The sequence below is a fragment of the Bison bison genome, unplaced genomic scaffold, assembly GCF_000754665.1.
Source record: "Bison bison bison isolate TAMUID 2011002044 unplaced genomic scaffold, Bison_UMD1.0 scf7180017864472, whole genome shotgun sequence".
Taxonomy (NCBI): Eukaryota; Metazoa; Chordata; class Mammalia; order Artiodactyla; family Bovidae; genus Bison; species Bison bison.
Genome location: NW_011495033.1, coordinates 13,991,375 through 14,007,969, shown reverse-complemented (window position 1 = coordinate 14,007,969; position 16,595 = coordinate 13,991,375). Strand labels below are relative to the sequence as shown.

At 39.8% G+C, this 16,595-nt stretch overlaps 1 protein-coding gene across 2 annotated transcripts in view; it reads right to left on the bottom strand.

Moving 5' to 3' along the window:
• TRIM37 (tripartite motif containing 37) overlaps positions 1 to 12,192 on the bottom strand; it is a 151,165-nt gene extending 138,973 nt beyond the window's left edge. For both annotated transcript variants that reach the window (XM_010861626.1, XM_010861625.1), the window contains exons 1-3: positions 11,605 to 12,192; positions 9,763 to 9,864; positions 1,432 to 1,472 (exon numbers count right to left, since the gene is read on the bottom strand). In XM_010861626.1, the coding sequence (XP_010859928.1) occupies positions 1,432 to 1,472; positions 9,763 to 9,864; positions 11,605 to 11,625 (164 nt within the window). In that variant the 5' untranslated portion in view covers positions 11,626 to 12,192. The remainder of the gene's footprint in view (positions 1 to 1,431; positions 1,473 to 9,762; positions 9,865 to 11,604) is intronic.
• Positions 12,193 to 16,595: the final 4,403 nt, after the last annotated feature.

Genomic DNA, 16,595 nt, shown 5'->3' with positions numbered 1-16,595 from the left:
TTTTCTAAAACACATTTCAAAGGTAAATACTGAGGTGGCAGATCTGTTAACTCAATGGGGAGGAATCCTTTCAGAATTTTATAGCTTAAATTTTGTCAATTAATATCTCAGCAAAGCTGGAAAAAAATTATCAAGAAAAAATAAACACCTTCCTCAAAATAGAGCTCACAATCATATTCATACCAATTACTATCAAGATAGTAACAAAGACATAATAAAAAGTACGGTTTGCAGTCTATTTTTACAATAATGTACTATTTTTTAAAAAGGAATAAAAAAATTTTAGATTACAAATTCTCAATTCCTTAGCCTAAAGCTTTACTGTCCAAACTAATAGGCACTAGTTATATGTGACTTTAAATTAAAATTCAAATTAATCTTAAGAAATTTCATTACATAGTTGCACTAGACTTATTTTAAGTGCTCAATTATCACATTTGACAGCAACACTAGAGAACATTCCCATCACATGGAAAGTTCTATTTGATAGTCCTGATCTTCTTAGAAGTTAATAGGAAAAATGCGAACAATACATGAAGAAAAATGGGCAAAAGATATAAAGAGACAGTTTAAGAAAAAAATTAATTATAAATGGCTAAAAATGTTAACAGATGCTCAGTTCCAATCATTTTTTTTAAAGCAGATTAAAAACAAGATACCATTTTTCACTTAGCAGAATAACAAAAAAGAAAAAAAGATTGGTAACTCAGTGTTACCAAGGATGTAATAAAAAGGTACTTTCAATATCTATTATTAGGAACATAGAATGGTAAAAAGCCTTTTCCTTCAATGGAATCTGGCATCATCTGAAATAACCAAAAATGGAAACAAACTAAACGTCTTCCAGTATAAGCACAAATAAATGTATAATCTTATAGTGGATTATTATTCAAACATTGATTTTAAATGACACATGTGTACATACCATCAATAAAGGCACCACTATACTTTACATGGAAAAAAGAAGCAAACAACAAAATATCATTTTTGTGTTTTAAGAAAAAATTATTAGGTACACATATCCGTATACATAGATAGACGTCTAAAAGAACAAACTTAACAATTTCTTCTCAAAGTGTTAATTTATGAAAAGATTAGCTGGGGTGTATCAGAATCAGAAGCCTTTTTATTCAGCTATGGATTTTTTTAACAGAAACTTTATTACTTTTTGTAGTTACAAAAGCCAAGTTTAGAAGTTACACAATGATTTTCCAAAAGAAGGTAAACAATGTAACATATTCTATATAATTCTATGTCAGATAAATTGGTCTGCACATCTTCAGACAGATAGACTGCTTATATTCTTTTCAACTGTATTCCAAAAGAGAATAAATGTAGCAGATTGCAGAAAGAACTTTATGAGTATTAGGGCACACTCTGACCCCATCACATTACTACTTTCCAAATTCACAATCATAGGAAAATGCTTACCGGCAATGAGGACACTGGGCTCTTTGCTCTGTCAGCCAGCGCTAAGGAGGCAAAAGAATTAGATTTTGATTGCAGAAACACCATTAATTTGTACATACTGAGTACTTACATACCAAAATTAATGAGTTTACCTCTCTTGTGTCTGCATTAATTATAGAGATACTTACAGAATAGCGGGCAATCTGTCTCCTCATTATCATCGTGACAAGAATAAATTTTCAAAGGGACAGAACTCATCCCAAAATAATTATTAAGAAGCTATTCTCTCCTAGGAAAAGAAAGTGATCCTAGGAGTCTGGATCTCACAGGGACGATAAAATAATCTCCACAAAAATAATAACAACACTGTCATTTCCACACCCCGAAACAAGCCACTATGATGATTTACTTCTAACTGACTCATCATAAAATCTCCAAGGAATTTTAAGGTACTATTAAATTCCTTTTTGAAAAGCAAGCTAATAGTAAAGTATATGCATTATGGATATAAAATTCGAAAAATATAAAATAAGCAATACAGCAAAACTCTGTCTTAAGAGTTCTACAGTTCAACAATTTGAACATCTACATATCCTGGTTTCCTCATAATTATAAAAAGGCTTTATAAAAGAATAATATCTCTACTAAACCTCAAATTCTATTACTATAACCATTTTAATTATTACTGGATAGGGAGCAGTTTTACACCATCTACAAAGAAGATGTTAAGATTTCCTGAATACATTTCCAAAAACATAGCTTCATAGTTAAATTTTTTTTTTAACTTTACAATAAAATATTTTGTTTTAATTACCTGGTTAATAGGTTCTGAGGTAAATAAATATATAATCCAATAGCTATATACTCCCCAATACCTGCTATTTCTGTTTATTCCTTCCTGTTTCTATGAAAGAACCTAAATTTTTTAAATAAAGTCAAATAACTCAGAAATAAAATTCCCAAGGAATCCTTGAAGAACAACAGAAGATAAATAGCGGGAAAATCTACTTTGCAGAACAGAAAATAAACCTGTAAGAAAAAGAAAATAGATGGAAAAGGATTCCATTCTTAATAACCTTGAACATTATTTCTTTGGTCCCTGAGCAAAGCCAGATTTAGGTCACATTTCTTTCCCTCAAACAATGCTCTGCTAAAGTCATAGCTGTCCTCCAGAGGTAGTCTCAGCCCACACCTCTCTAGCCTCATCTGAACACTGAAGAATTGATGCTTTTGAGCTGTGGTGATGGAGAAGATTGTTGAGAGTTCCTTAGAGATCAAAGCAGTCAATCATAAAGGAAATCAACCCTGAATATTCATTGGAAGGCCTGATGCTGAAGCTGAAGCTCCAATACTCTGGCACCTGCTGCGAAGAGCCAACTCATTGGAGAAGGCCCTGCTGCTGGGACAGATTGAGGGGAGGAAGAAAAGGGGGAAAAAGAGGATGAGATGGCTGGATGGCATCAACTCAATGGACCTGAGTTTGAGCAAATAATGGGAGACAGTGAAGGACAGGGAAGCCTGGTGTCCTACAGTCTATGGGGTCACAAAGAGCTGGACACAACTGAGAGACTGAACAACAATACATAAAAACCCCACAGCAAACATGATACTCCAGGGTGAAAAACTGAAAACTTTTCACAAAGTTAAGAGGACTCACATTGCCTGATTTCAATGTTTACTACAAAGTTACGGTAAATCGAAACAGTTTAGTACTAACGTAGGACAATGAAACAGAATAGAGAGCTCAGAGATAAACAGCAAGGAAGAGATATTCTTTGATTCCATTTATATGGGGTACTTAGACTAGCCGGATTCCAGAGAAGAAGGAATAGTGGTTACCAAGGGTTTGGGGAGAGTATAAGGGTCCAAAGTAATAAAAGTACACATCCTTGTTTTTTTTCTTGATCTCAAGGGAAAAGTTGAATTACTACTACGTACCTGTAAGAATGGCTAAAATTCAAGACTGAACATACCAAGTGTTGACATTAACATAGAAGATCTGGAACTTTCATACACTGCTGGTAAGAATGTAAAATGATACAGCTATTTTAGAAAATAGTCTGACAATTTGTTAAACATACACCTACCATATGATTGAGCCATTTCATTTCTATTTACCCAAGAGAAAAGAAAGCTTAAGTCCATTTAAGGACTTGTATACAAATAGTCATAGAAGTTTTCTTTGCAAACACCAAAAACTAGAAGCAACTCTTATGTCCATCAATGGGTGAATGGATAAACAAATTATAGCTATGCATACAATGGAATGCTACTTTACAGCAATAAAAAGGAATAGTACTGTTAAAACACCACAGATGAATCTCAAAATAATTTCTGCTGAGTGAAAAAAGCCAAACCCTTAAGAGTACATTTTGTAAGGTTCCATTTGTATAAGATTCTAGACAATGCAAATTTATTTAAAGTGATAGAAAGCAGATTCCTGGTTGCTTGAGAAACAAAACAAGCAAACGGAGGCATTACCAAGAGGCAAAAAGAAGTTTTGGGGGATTACAGACATATTCATTATCTTGATTGCAGGAATGGCTTTTCAATGTAAACATCTGCCAAAACTTATCAAATTATATATTTTAAATACATGCTGTTTACTGTATGTCAAATATACCTAATTTTAAAAGACTGAAAAATGAAAAACAAAGTCAATAATTATAGGCAAATGAATTGCTACCAATGCTGAAAATCAAGAGGGGATTAAAAATAAATTTTAAAAATTAGATGAGAAAGATGTCAGTAAAAAAAAAAAAAGAGAAAATACAAAACAGAAACAGACATTGAGAAAAAATCAACTGAGCGCAGGGAGATAAATGAAAACACAGCCATGTTCCTGTCTTTTGGTGCATGTGGAGGCACCAGAGAGCCCCAGGCAGAGTGCTGGCCTGGGAGGGAGTTTACCCTCAGTCCTCCATCGACCGCCACGTGACTTCAGGCAAGTCTATTCACGCACCTGAACATTCGTTTGTTAAAATGACACAAGTATCTGGACTGTCAGAGACAGTTCAAGTTCTGCGGACAAACGAACAGAGATGGGATGAAAAAGAAGGGAAGGCATTCAAATAAATAATATTACAACTCGGTTGTGTGGAGTTCTCAACATCTCAAGGACTTTGCTTCTGTAATTATGCTCGTCTCTCTAGTATCATTATTTATTCTCTACTGGTTTAGTCCCAGCAAGATAAAAACCTTCTCCCAAAAGGTGACTCTCAACATCCCCCTTCAAATCACTGCCTTATTTCTCCCCTTTACAGTAAGATTCTCTGACAGTTTTTATACTTGCTGTCTCTTTCTCCTCCCACTCTGACATCAAATTTTCCCCCACTGTTCCACTGAAATTACTTACTAGGGTCATCAAAAACCTACTTATTCTCAAATCCAACAGTCAATTCCCAAGCTACAACCATATGACAAGGCTAAATCGCTCCTTTTTGAAACACGTTTCTCATCTGAATTCTGTGATGTCTCACTCCTGGCTCCTTCTTAATATACTCTACTGAATCCTCCTTCTCCTAACATTTGAACCTTGAGTGACCCAGAGTTCAGACCTAAAAATCTCTTCCCATTGGAAGTAATCTGGCGATCTCATCTAGTCCCCTGCCTTTAAATATTAATTATATGCCAATAATTCAATCCATTCCTCAAATGCAGATTCATACTTCCAACTGTCAACATCTCCAATTAAATGTATAATAACCACCTCGAACTTGACATACTAAAAGAAAAACTTTATTTATACATTAAAAAGGTGAATTTTATGGTATGTGAATTATATCTTCTTTAAGATTTAAAAAAATACAAATATTGTAATAAACTGAACTAGTCCAAAATTTTGAACAATAGTATCCACCTCTTGAGAAATTTGTATGCAGGTCAGGAAGCAAGAGTTAGAACCAGACATGGAACAACAGACTGGTTCCAAATAGGAAAAGGAGTTCGTCAAGGCTGTATATTGTCACCCTGTTTATTTAACTTCTATGCAGAGTACATCATGAGAAACGCTGGACTGGAAGAAACACAAAATGGAATCAAGATTGCCAGGAGAAATATCAATAACCTCAGATATGCAGATGACACCACCCTTATGGCAGAAAGTGAAGAGGAACTCAAAAGCCTCTTGATGAAAGTGAAAGTGGAGAGTGAAAAAGTTGGCTTAAAGCTCAACATTCAGAAAACGAAGATCATGGCATCCGGTCCCATCACTTCATGGGAAATAGATGGGGAAACAGTGGAAACAGTGTCAGACTTTATTTTTCTGGACTCCAAAATCTCTACAGATGGTGACTGCAGCCAGGAAATTAAACGACGCTTACTCCTTGGAAGGAAAGTTATGACCAACCTAGATAGCATATTCAAAAGCAGAGACATTACTTTGCCAACAAAGGTTCGTCTGGTCAAGGCTGTGGTTTTTCCTGTGGTCATGTATGGATGTGAGAGTTGGGACTGTGAAGAAGGCTGAGCGCCGAAGAATTGATGCTTTTGAACTGTGGTGTTGGAGAAGACTCTTGAGAGTCCCTTGGACTGCAAGGAGATCCAACCAGTCCATTCTGAAGGAGATCAGCCCGGGGATTTCTTTGGAAGGAATGATGCTAAAGCTGAAACTCCAGTACTTTGGCCACCTCATGTGAAGAGTTGACTCATTGGAAAAGACTCTGATGCTGGGAGGGATTGGGGGCAGGAGGAGAAGGGGACGACAGAGGATGAGATGGCTGGATGGCATCACTGCCTCAATGGACATGAGTCTGAGTGAACTCCGGGAGTTGGTGATGGACAGGGAGGCCTGGCGTGCTGCGATTCATGGAGTCGCAAAGAGTCAGACGCGACTGAGCAACTGATCTGATCTGATCATGGTCATAAATTGCTTTAAGACAGAACTATATTTAGTTATATCACTCTCACTAGCAAAAACAATGTTTTTTTGTACTGTTACTAAAACAATTTAAAAATTTTTTAAAAAACCCACAACTTTCATAGCCTACCTGAATCTGTTCCTCCCCCAGTTTTTTCTGCTTCAGAATGGAAAACCATTCATCCAGATGCTGTAAAAAACTATTCTCACATCCCATCTGTATGAAAACCCACTGATTCTACATTTAAAACAACAGAAAAGCCCTATTTTTCACCACCTCTGGTGTTCCCATCCCGGTCTAAACCACCACTCACCTTCCATTAATAAAGCCCATCCTAACTGTTCTCTTCACTCAACCATCTGCCCATAGTCTACTTTCCACACAGTAGACAGAGTGAAAGCTTTCAGAGCATCAACTACTTCAAATCACTCAAAAGCTTTCAATGGATAGCAGCACACTTAAAATGAAATCCAAGGTCTTTACCAAGGCTCATTTCCTTTCCCTCTCTCCCTCTGTCCACTTTGCTCCAACCACACTGGTTTCTTTGCTATTTCTCAGCACACTAAACATATTTCTTTCTCAAGGCCTTTGCCCCTTCTGATTTCTCTGCCTGGTACCTTCTTTCCCAGATATTTCCATCACTCTTCCATTTCATCCTGGTCCCTGCTCAAATGTCATACACTAAGAAACATTCCCAGATTACCCTATCTAAAGTAGCTACAAACCTGCCTGTGCCCTCTCAAAGTCCCTACTCTAAACCCTTAACCAATTTCACTTTTCTTTATCCTATGAAGGATATCTAACATAGCTATTTACCTTTTTGTATACATCCTAACTAGGAAACAAGCCAACTCCTTGAGAAGAAGTCAATGCCTAACTCCAAAGAGGCATACAATTAATAGCTGTTGAATGAACGAACAGATGGATGGTGTACTTGGGAACTAGGACAACTCTAAGAAAAAGTTAAGAACCAGATTATCCAGATGGTCTGAATACAAGGTTAATGTTCTTGGACTTTATCCTTCAGGCAATAAATCTGAGGCTTCTGGGAGGAAAAAAAAAAAGAACGGCATTACTGGAAAACATCAAGACAGCAGCAGGATACGAAATGGACTACAGATTAAACACTTAAGACAGATCAGTTAGACGGTAATTGTAATTATCGAAGCATGAGGTAATAAGTATCTGCAATTCTCTATTAAGTGAAGTGAAGTCACTCAGTCATGTTCAACTCTTTGCAACCCCGTGGACTGTAGCCTACCAGGCTCCTCTCTCCATGGGATTTTCCAGGCAAGAATACTGGAGTGGGTTGCCATTTCCTTCTCCAGGGGATCTTCCCGACCCAGGGACTGAACCCGGGTCTCTGGCATTGTAGGTAGACGCTTTACCGTCTGAGCCACCAGGGAAGCCCCATTAGGATGGTAATAAAAAGAATGGAAAGGCAGGACAAATATAAATGACACTAGGCGATAATAACTTAAAAACACTGGTGTCAAGAGGTTTCAAGTTTGAGCTCCTGGTAGAAAAGAAGAAACAAAGAAAAAAGTTCAAGAGAATCAACTTGAGAAAATAACAGGAAGAATTTGATTTGAAGCAAATCTCAAGATGCTGGAAGGACAATCAGGTCTGACATTTATAAGGCAATGTTGAAGGAAGATTTAGAAGCCATGCAAAAGTAAACCAAATTTCTCAAAGTAGATGAAAAATTCCCAGACATTTCATAAAAGAAAATGCCAGCACAATATTTAAGAAATACGCTCTTGTAAGAAACAGGATGAGGAAAAGGTAACAGTGAAGAAATGAAGGATCAGTGAAGTATAAGATAATAACCAGAGGTCATCTATACAGTGGTATTTGTATCTTTGTATTTTTGTGCTCAGTCATATCTGACTCTTTGCTCCTCTGTTCATGGAATTTTGCAGGCAAAAATACTGGAGACGGCTGCCATTTCCTACTCCAAGGGATCTTCCTGTCCCAGGGATCAAATCCATGTCTCCTGCTTCTCCCGCGTCTGCAGGCAGATTCTTTACCACTGCGCCACCTGAAATGTCCACGTATACTAGACCTTCATCAAAAGAGGTGAATCCAGATCCACTTTATCAATTAACTACAGTGATAGAGGCCACTTAAATCTATCTCACTTCAGCTGCACCATTTATAAAACATAATATGTGTATGAATTGCTATTTTTAGAATACCACAGAATCACCCAAGTGGAGAGTATATTTTAGTTTCTAAATTAAACCCTTTAGCTTACTTATCTCCTTTAATGCCACAACCATCTTGGTGGGACAGATCTTGTTATCCACATTCTATTGTTTGAGAAAACAATGCAAAGATCAAGTCTCTCAGTTTATGAGTGGGAGAACCAGCATGGTGTGTAACCTAGGCCTTCTGCACACGTAGTGTAGTGCCAAAGAACACAGGCTCTAGAGCCAGACTTCCTGGGTTCAAATCCAGCTCTATCATTTGCTAACTGTGTGACTGGAAGCAAATGATGTAGGAAGTGTTTCAGATATTATTCTTGACAAAGGGATATTTACCTTCCTCGGGCAGGAACAAGGAATCACACAGAAAGTTTGAGATGAAGAGCATGTTAGATGACTTTGACTTTCTCAATAAAGGAAATTATCTACTAAGAGCAATGTGGGCAGGGCAGTTTTCAGCTATGGCCTGCAGATGTGCACTGAATCCCCAAATACAACCAAAATAAGTTCTTCTGCTTTACATCTTAGGCTTTTTCATAATTTTGTTGTGGGGTTCACCGACATTAATTTTAAAGCCACCAGATTATATTCACCTTTAAGGTCTCTTTTAACTATAAGTTTATATGACTTTATTCTTTGCCTTTGAACCTATTACTAGCCTTTTCTCTATCTTACGCATCAAACAAGTATAAACTATCTTGTGTCTCACAGCACTTTGTAAGTGCCTCTTTATGACACTACACATTCCTGAATATAAACACAAAGTCCATTCTCTTAATTAGATTTAAACTCCTGCAGGGAAAGCGCTTCCATCACTTATCTTGGCATCTTCAACCCCAAATACAATGCAGGTAAGCACTTCATAAATACTTGTTAAATGTGCAATGATTTAATAATGTAAATATACTAAAGTTACACTGGGCTTTGGTTTCCAGACATTTCAAGGCAGTTATCACTTGATTACTCATCTCCACAGAGCTTAACAATGTACGTTGACAATCTCCCTATTAAGGAACATTCATTTAAGACATTTTCAAAAGGGCATGAACTATCAAACTTTAAAAAGATACAAAAAATGGTTAATCTTTACAATATACCCTATATATGCTGCTGCTGCTGCTGCTGCTAAGTCGCTTCAGTCGTGTCCGACTCTGTGCGACCCCATGGACAGCAGCCCACCAGGCTCCCCTATCCCTGGGATTCTCCAGGCAAGAACACTGGAGTGGGTTGCCATTTCCTTCTCCACCTATATATGCTAAATGCAGGTAAAGAGTTACACAACTTACCCTAATACAGCTGAAACAACAGAGCTTGGAGCAATGAGGACACAAGCGCGCGTCCCGCAGTTTCTCCATGCAAATGAAGCATCGGAACACCTCAGCAATGCTCTGAAAACAGTAAAAAGAAGTTAAAGCTCACCAGATTAGGCTACTGAATCAAGAGCATAAAGCATGCCTGCAATAATTCATTCAACATTTACATTTATTTTGGATTCACAACATCTCAGTTTCAACTATATTCTATATACGATTGGTTAGTCAAGGTCCAGGTACCTCAGAACATCTCCTGAAGGAAAAAAATGCCTCCATTTTTCTAAGCTTCACAATGATCCTAGTATAAGCAAAGAACATGGAATTCAGACATAGACTTCTGCACAAATATTCTCACTCAAACAATAATTACAATGGCAAGAATCTGGCTGCAGCCCAAAGGTCAAAATATTAAATTACAGGAGTTAACATAGATTATGATAGCCACTAGAAATATTTTTGAAGTTTATGATAAAAAAATCCTTATGATGTATAACAGTAACAAAAAAAAAGGCAAACTATATGACTGAATGAACACTATGAACTTGTTGCTTTTTCTGCAAATTCCCCAAGGGGAGTGGATTGTGTTCCTAAGTTTTTTAAGTATAAAAAGATCCATTAATGGCAGCATACTTTGATCAAGAGGGAAAACTATCCTGAATCCAGAAATCTGAATTTCTGCCACGATGTTCAAACCAACTAGCAATTTATTTGAGCCTGAAATTCTGCCTGTATTGAGAATTTTGGTGGCAGCTCTATGAAGGCTTTGGGAAGAAAAAAAAAATTACATAAATAGAAGGAACAATATTATGCTTGCTAGTTTGAGATGAATCCATTTAGGAAGTATCTGGCAAGAAAACAGATATAATTAAATGTAGGTTATTACATATTGTAAGTTTATTTTTACAGTACTCACATTTATTTTTACTCCATTCCAGAGGAATTAAAACGCTTCTAAAAACCAAGGTGAGGTTACAAAACCTTTATAATACTTTTACAAGAGGAATTAAGGAGAAAATTACTCATGAGTCTAACCATGACTCTGCAGGACCAGAATCTGTGAGATGCAGACGCTGGGGGGGTGGGGAGATAGGACACAAAACGACCACTGGATGAACAACTAGTTTCAAGTGGAGTACCCAACTAATATAGTTGTCCCTAATTAAGAATCAAGGATTTAGTATTTTAGTAATTGGAAGGTTCAAATTTTGACAATTATTAATATTATATAATTATGTCCAATAAGCAATCTTTATGTTCCTAGCCTTAAAGTCAGTATCCCAAACATTTGAAAACATCGTTTACAAGACTCAGATAAAAAGAACAGGTTGCTCTTTACACTACAATCAAACAGGATAGTAAGAGTATATCCTCATTCAATCTGGGAAGGGCAGATGTCTACAGAATGTACAGCGGAGAAGGGAATGATTACCCATTCGGAGGGAGATTCGGATTCGCTCAGAAACTCGTGAGAACTGGTCGCGAGTCGCAAGGGCACGACCATATAAAGAATTTGCAGTTTTGCGCTGAAAACGCTGTACATTGCAAAAACCCCGTGGGGATGAGTACCAGTGCCAAGACATCCTGAAAACGCCCGGATACGCACCACCTGACTGCGGGAACTGTCCGACCACAAGGCGCCCTTGAGGGCTGCACAACGAGCACCGCGTCCCCCACACTGGGTCAGCCCCTCCACAGCAGCAGCAGTGGGGTGGGGGTGCCCCACGAGAGGGTGGACTAGGACGGGGCGCCCCGAATACAGAACGCTCAGCGGGTGACGAGGGAGACTAAGCCACCACCCTCCTCAAGCCCCCTCACCTCCACACTCTGTTCATCCATTGCCCCCTTCTCTCGGCGGGGCCCTCGGAGACCCGCGGAGCCCGTGATCTGACCGATAAGGCGCAAGCCCGAGGTCGCCAGGTCAAACTGCCCCGGAGAACCGCCAGGCGCCCGCCTCAGGGGGCTCCGACGGCACCCACACCTGCGCGCCCCATAGCTTCACGCTCCGCGCCAGCTACCCCCACTTCGCCATTTTCATCCGGGCGCCAGCCCCTGGGCGCGGTGGGAGGGTGAGCGGTAGCCCGCAGCTCCTCTCCTCCCGGCTCAGCGGCTCGCCAGCGACCGCGAGGGAGCCTCGGCCCACGTGACGCAGGCGCGCGCGTATCGAACTGCTGCCGGAGTCCGGCGGTGCTGGTCTCCCGCGAAGAAGGTGCTGCAGGGAATTCGCAAACACTAACGGTAACCAGGGCAGCGGAAGGCGCGGCGTGAGGAAAGGCGCGGCGCGCGCGCACGCATGCGCGCAGGCCGCTGCGCTAAGGGAGCGGGCCAGAAGCCGGCGCTTAGTTCCCGCGGTGCGGGAGCGCACACGAGATTTGGCCGTTCGAGGCCGCCGGGTTGCGTGCCTTAGGTCTGGGTTAGCGCAGGCGGAGGAGAGCGCGGCGCTGGGCCGCGCCCCGCCCCGCTCGGGGAGGGGCGGGGCTCCACTCCTCTCAAACTTCTGAGCGCCAGAGGCGGGAGCCACCTGGAGGGCTTGGGGGAAATGCAGACTCCGGAGCCACACCCCTAGGTATTCGGATTCTAGGGTGGGGCTCCACGAAATCAGCGTTTTTCTACTACTCTTGCTGATTGGGCTGCAGGTGGCTTGTGGCCGCAGTTTGCAAAACCGTGGTGTAGAGGACTCGTGGCTGGTGATTCTTGCTCGAGGAGCAAACCTAGATTCTGATTTTTAGGACTTCCGCCCTAACTACTGAAGCAAAGCTCTAGATTGTGAAGCCCGGAGCGGTAATTTCAGTGTTGGGCGTGGGAAGATGGGACCTTGTATTGTGTAGCCGGCAGCCTCCCCCATGCAACCACTGCCGCCCTGCATTACTTGGGGCTTAAGGTGAGCTAGAGCCTTAAGACTGGAAAGTGCAAGGGTTTCACCTGCGTTCAGCTTTCCTGTATCGGCGTCTCCTTTCTACAGTTTTCTAGGTAAAAAATGTTGAAAGATTGCAGGAATTGAAGGTATGAGACAAAGGATATACATAAAATCCTTCATTTGAACTAAAATGTTCCTTTCCAGTTTCTTGCAAAACTGTTAACACTTAACCTAACTGAATGCACGTGAACAGAATCAGCAATAATTTAGGAAGTTGTTAAATATCAAGGCATTTGGACTTTCTTGTAAGTAGTGGGCATAACAATTTTTTCTTTAATGGCAGGAGCCATGGACAAAGATATAATTTAGGAATAATTGTGCCTGAAAAATCCTTTCACCAAAAATTATTTATGGCCTTGGAACTACATAGAGGTGATAGTTGCTCATCTTTTATACTTAAATGCCTTCTATTGAACATTTTAATAATGGTTAATTTTTACCTCAATTTTTAAAAATGCTTTAATATTAAATAGTTTATTTAAATACTGGATCAAAATGGCTGGCTTCAAAATGTAATCATTAATAAACTATATGTGCACCTGTGGGGGAAAAAACTTGTAGGACACAGTATTATATTACTTGGGATTCAGAGTAATGAGAAGGGGTCTTTGCAACCCTGTAGAGCAGAAAGCAAAAAAGACAAATTACAATCTATGATAAATATTAAAATAGGTTCTTGTGCTAATAGATGTATCTGCCCAAGAGCCCCAAACTGTTTAAGATTAATTGTAATAGTTCTCAATAATGGAAAATTAGAAAACCTGAACAACTAATGAGGGGTCATTGCTTGTTGGCAAAGTCAGATACTGGCTCACTTAAGCAAGAAGAAAACTTGGCTGGGAGGATACTCAACTACCCTGTGTGGTTGGGAAACCTGTGGTCAGCTCTACTAGAATTCCTTAAGGGAAGGAATGATGCTAAAGCTGAAACTCCAGTACTTTGGCCACCTCATGCGAAGAGTTGACTCATTGGAAAAGACTCTGATGCTGGGAGGGATTGGGGGCAGGAGGAGAAGGGGACGCCAGAGGATGAGATGGCTGGATGGCATCACTGACTCGATGGACGTGAGTCTGGGTGAACTCCGGGAGTTGGTGATGGACAGGGAGGCCTGGTGTGCTGCGATTCATGGGGTCGCAAAGAGTCGGACACGACTGAGCGACTGACCTGATCTGAAGGGCATGCCTTGCCATCCTCCTCTTTTCCCCCTTTCCCCCATCTCCTAATTTGTCTCTTGTAGTGTGCATGCTCAGTCAAGTCTGACTCTTTGTGACCCCCATGGACTGTAGTTTGTCAGACTCCTGTCTATGGAGTTTTCCAGGCAAGAATACTGGAATGGGTTGCCATTTCCTCCTCCAGGGGATCTTCCCAACCTAGGGATGGAACCCAAGTCCCTAGTGTCTCCTACACTGCAAGCGGATTCTTTACCGGGGCCAGCTTAAATGCCTGTCAGTGAGGAACTGGTGAAAAAAAATTATGGTAAATTCATATATACAGCTGCTCAAAAGAACAGCAGATGTGACATGAAGATATATTTAAAATGAAAAGACTAAGTGCAGCTACAGTACAGTGTAAGCTGTCAGCCTATTTTTGTTTAAAAATGATTTTTGATTTGTATATATATTATAGAAACATCTGAAAAAGTTGCAACTGTTTGGGAGAATAGGCATACTTTTATTTTGTTAATTTCTTAAAGTTGTATTTAAAATACAACCTAATACTTAGGGCATAAAAAGACTAATAGTTACATGTGTGCTGTTCTTAGTTGCTCAGTCATGTCCTACTCTTTGTGATCCCATGGACTATAGCCTGCCAGGCTCCTCTGTCCATGGGGATTCTCCAGGCAGGAATACTGGAGTGGGTGGCTATGCCTTTCCCCAGGAGCTCTTCCCAACCCCGGGATTGAACCCAGGTCTCACGCACTGCGGGCGAAAACTTTACTGTCTGAGCCACCAAGGAAGCCCTAAGAGAATAGTCACATAAGAGAAAACAATCATCCAGATGAGAAATAATAATGGTCTAAACTCGGTAGACGAGAGAAGGTAAAATGAATGTTGTATACAATAAACATCTAAAAAGTTACAGATTAACTAAGAATATAAAGAAATGGATGCAAACCTTAATTCCACCTAACAGAATAGTGGCTATTAACAAAATAAAGTCAGTTAAGTATTCTGGACACATTCAATTTGAATATTCAGGTCAAGGTTTTTACTGGAAATTTGGATCTAGGCCTGCTTGGTGGCTCAGACAGTAAAGAATCCACCTGCAATATAGGAGACTCAGGTTTGATCCTTAGGTCAGGAAGATCCCCTGGAGAAGGGAATGGCTACCACTCCAGTATTCTTGCCCAGAGAATTCCATGGACAGAGGAGCCTAGCTGACTACAGTCCATGGGGTTGCAAAGAGTCAAATACGACTGATGAACTGACACTTTCACTTCTAGTGGAATAAGTTATACTTGGAAATCATTCCCCAAAGAGGCAATAAATGAACCCTGGGAAATAAATCAATATATAAAGTGCAGAGAGAACAATTTTAAGAGGGATGAGGGGAAGAACCAACATTTTAAGGTAACTTGTGAAGGAAGTCAAAGGAAAAACATCGTTTCTTTTTTTTCCCCCTGATCGCAAGCAAAACACTATAACTCCAGTAACTTGTTAAGACCTCTTTGTGATACCACCATTTTTCAGTCCCACCAATCAACATCTCATCCCATAGTCATAACATGACAGGAATTTCCTCAATATTACTTGCCTGAGTACTGAAGAAGAGTAGTATATGTTACTAAAGTGTGACTTATTTGTAATTTAAAGGTTAGGGTAGTTTCTGTTCTCCAAATATTCAGAATAGACAATTTTAACTGAAGCTACTCTTCCAACCCTGTTTGTCAGCTATTATAAGTTTATTAATAACATAACAGAAAAATTCTTATTTACAAAAAAGTATAATTCTGTAACCTGCAAAGTAACATTTGATTCACTTTTCCTGGTCTTTCAATATCTTGTTTTTATTACATATATGGAAATATGTATTGAATTAAACCAAATATCAAAACTTAATACTTCACCATCTCATTGTACTTCCAGTCATCCTGACACACACACGTTAAGTGATTTGCTCAGGCTTGTACAGCTAGAATTTAAAACCTGCTTTTACATCTCCAATATCTGCTTCTCCTCTCAACTTTTTAGCAGAGCTTCCAGCACTTCCCAGAACATTAACAGTGATAATTTATTGATAACTTGACCTCCTAGTGTATACCATACTTGCCATTTAAAAAAAAAAAAAAATAGGGACATTGGTGCACACATACACACAAAACTGGTAAACAGTTGCAACGATCCTCTCATTTCAGTTTCTTAGCTTTCACAGACAGTAGGTCCCCTACATATGAACAAGTTCCATTCTGAGAGTGCGTTCCTTAAGTCCAGCTTCTTTGTTAAGTCCAACAAAGTTAGCCTAGGTGCCCAGCTAACACAATCAGCTATACAGTACTGTACTGTAATAAGTTGATAGTAGTTTTCACACAAATAATACATATGGAACAAACACAAAGAAATAAAACATTTTTAATCTGAAAGTACAGTATCTTGAAAAGCACAGTAGTACAGGACAACAGGGGCTGGCATCGAGTGAACGGGCATGAAGAGTTACTGACTGGAGAGGGAGAGGAGGTGGGAGATGGTAGAGCTGGAGGGGCATCAGCAACAGGAGACGGGCAAGCTGCGATTCCATACCTGCAGTTGCTGGCACAGGTTCTGGTTCCTTGCTGGATTTAATTCTGTCTACCTTCTTGAAAGAACAATCCAGTGATGTCTGAGTGGTAGCTCTTTTTTTCTCATCATAGATGCCACGGTAGCACTGGATTACATTCTGAATGGCTGCTGCAACC